The 2,755-nt window shown below is 36.6% G+C and overlaps 1 protein-coding gene across 1 annotated transcript; it reads right to left on the bottom strand.

The window, feature by feature from the left end:
* Positions 1-1,221: 1,221 nt before the first annotated feature.
* On the bottom strand, positions 1,222-2,442 carry RO3G_06437 (uncharacterized protein; the record flags this gene model as incomplete). Its single annotated transcript, XM_067661027.1, has 1 exon — positions 1,222-2,442. The coding sequence occupies one exon, from the start codon at positions 2,440-2,442 to the stop codon at positions 1,222-1,224; it is 1,221 nt and encodes a 406-aa protein (XP_067517128.1).
* Between the last annotated feature and the right edge of the window lie 313 nt (positions 2,443-2,755).

Below are 2,755 nucleotides of genomic sequence, written 5' to 3'. Positions count from 1 at the left end.
ATCGTCGTCTAATACTAGTAATGATTGTCCTTCTTCTTCTTTTTCGACGTCTTCTTCTTCTGAATGACTTTCTTCAGATTCTGTTGAACTATTTGTATCCGTATCATAGCTTTCATCAGACTCTTCATTATCAAAGTGTACATACTTAGTTATTTTGGAATTTGTTAAGCTTATAGGCTGCTGATAATTCTGATGAAGGGCTTTTATCTTTGGCAAGGCTGCATTCTTCTTGATAAAATGTATTTCTATTTCAGCTTTCTTGTTTTTGTATTTCACTTTTAAGGTTGAGCTGTTGAAGTCAATTTTAGCCTTGGCACGATTTAACCAATTGGTGCCTAAAATGAGGTGCGAAGGACATGATGGTAGCACTTCTACCGTACAAGGAATAATGATGTCTTCTTTTACTTCTATTGGTACGTCATAAATTATTCCTAGAGCAGGTTGTTTACTATTATTTCCAAGTGTAAAAATGCTTTCAGACGGTGCGTCTATTTCTAAACCGAGTTCATCAGCCAATGCTTTTGACATACAAGTCTTGGCAGCTCCACAATCTACTAGTGTCTTGATCTTTTTATCATTGATATGTACAATACAATGTGCTGCAGTTGTATTTAATTCATCGTCAACAATATCTAGAGCTTGTATCATTGGTTGCTGTTGATTTTGTTGTTGCTGTTTTGTGGATATGCGCTTGGGTCTACATTCGCTGACTAGCTTTCGTCTTAAGGTTGGAGCTACTTGGATAAGTTCTCCTATTTCGATATCTGCTTTTTGCTTCATTACATCAGAAACTATGTCGTACTGAATTAAAGCTGGTTCACTTTTAGTTCTAGTTCGCTTTTGTTTGATCGTTTCTCTATCTTGTACAGGTAAATCTGTGTCCATGTTTATATCATGTTGTGATGTATTCTGTTGATTGCTAACTGGCTGAATTTCTTCCAAATGACTTCTCGTTACAACCTTTCTTGTTAATGTAGGTTGCTTGCCCTTCGTCTTCATTGTTGGCTTTGTTTTGTTATAAGGAGTAGCAGTAGTAACATCAGGAGGTCGTTCAGGTCTTATTGCAGCACAGAGCTCTATTTGAGAAGGATCATAATTGGTTTCTGTATCTGATAGGATGACATTAAGTTGGTGTTGAGAGTTTTCATGTTTAATGGATTTTGTTATTATTGTGGGTGTTCGATTGACCATTCATTTTATCATTAAAAACAACCGACCCATTTAGTTTTTTGACTGACTAGGTTGTTGAGGTTGAGATTGTTGCACGGGCGGTCTGTTTTGTTGCGGACGGTAAGCTTGATTGTTAAAGTTATTTCTGCTTCGTCCTTGATTTTTATAGTCTTGTCTTCCGTGATTATTATCGTTACGTTGGTAACCATTGTTATTATACATATTATTATTGTAGTCGTTATTGTTATAACTGTTATTGCCATTTTGGTATTGATACTGATAATTATCATTGTAACGATTACGACGAATGTAATTTCTAGCCGGGTTTTGATATTGTTGTTGGTTACCCAATTCATTTCGGATGGTTTGTTGAATAAGATTAACCAAATCCTGTTGATTATTATGTTGGCTATGATATGCTCCATTGTTCCTTTGAGCTTGATATGGGTAATTTTGGGCATGATAATTATTACGAGTAATTTCCAATGTTGATAACTGGTTGGGCCCACTTACAATCTGAGGGTTAGGTATTACAGTGTTAACCATTCCGTAAGGATGTAAGCTAGAGATTGGGATTACTTGAGCAGGACCTTCGTTTGCGTCAATCAGTTCAATGTTATGATCATTTGTCGGGTATCGCTGATGATAGACACCATCATCATGATATATGAGTGCGTGATTTACATTTCTTGGTATGAATGGGTTGTCAACCATTGCGATCTTGCGTGGACGGTTTGCGTTCCACCAACCTTCTGCGTGGTTTAACCAATCTTGAAATGTTCTAGCACTACTTTGTATACAAAATTGTTTGATATCCCTTAATAAACCTGCGCGAAAGCGGCTTTCGATTACGGCTTCGCTAGTGATATTAGCCAAGTCAGCAGCTTCACGTAATCTTGAAAGGAATACTTGAGGGTGTTCTTGCTCTCCTTGGATCATATCATTGAATTCCAATTCGTAATTCTGAATTAACTCAGGAGTAATGTAATGACTTTTCAAAAGTTCCATAGCTTCATCGTAGGTCACTTGTGGACGATCCTTGAGTATAGTTTTTTCAAAGTAGACTTTAGCAGCTCTACGTAATTGAGATTTGAGAATAGCGAGTTTGCGGTTATCACTATGTGTGTTGCTGAGTATAAGGTAGGAATCCAGTAGCTCTTGAAAATGGCGAAAGTCCTCGCCTTCATAGCCATAGAATTCGATTAGTTTAGGACGGTATCCTTGAATTTGGTTGCTGCTTTGCACCAACGCGATAGGTTCTGTCGTTGCCATTGTTGATAGTAAGTGTTTTGATATTGTTGATTCGATTTTGATTAAGTTCTTTTGATCAGTTCGATAGATTTCTTGATTTGTTGATTTATTTCCCTCGTAGTGACCACCAAATGTAACTTGTTAGTACTTGGGACTTGGCTTGTGTTAAAGTGATGTAGATTTGTTTAAATTGAGGTTTGAAGTCTTGAATGACTTGAGTTTAGGTAACTTGATTGAACGTTTAACAGTTCTTTAGAGTAAATTGTCTTTGAGTAGTGACCACCAGATCTTTTTAGATCAATAAGGTTAAGAATAAGATTTGTTTGATAACGAT

The sequence above is a fragment of the Rhizopus delemar genome, genomic scaffold (assembly GCF_000149305.1).
Source record: "Rhizopus delemar RA 99-880 supercont3.4 genomic scaffold, whole genome shotgun sequence".
Lineage (NCBI taxonomy): Eukaryota > Fungi > Mucoromycota > Mucoromycetes > Mucorales > Rhizopodaceae > Rhizopus > Rhizopus delemar.
Note: the sequence above shows the minus strand (reverse complement) of the source record. Positions and strands in the feature narration are given on the sequence as shown.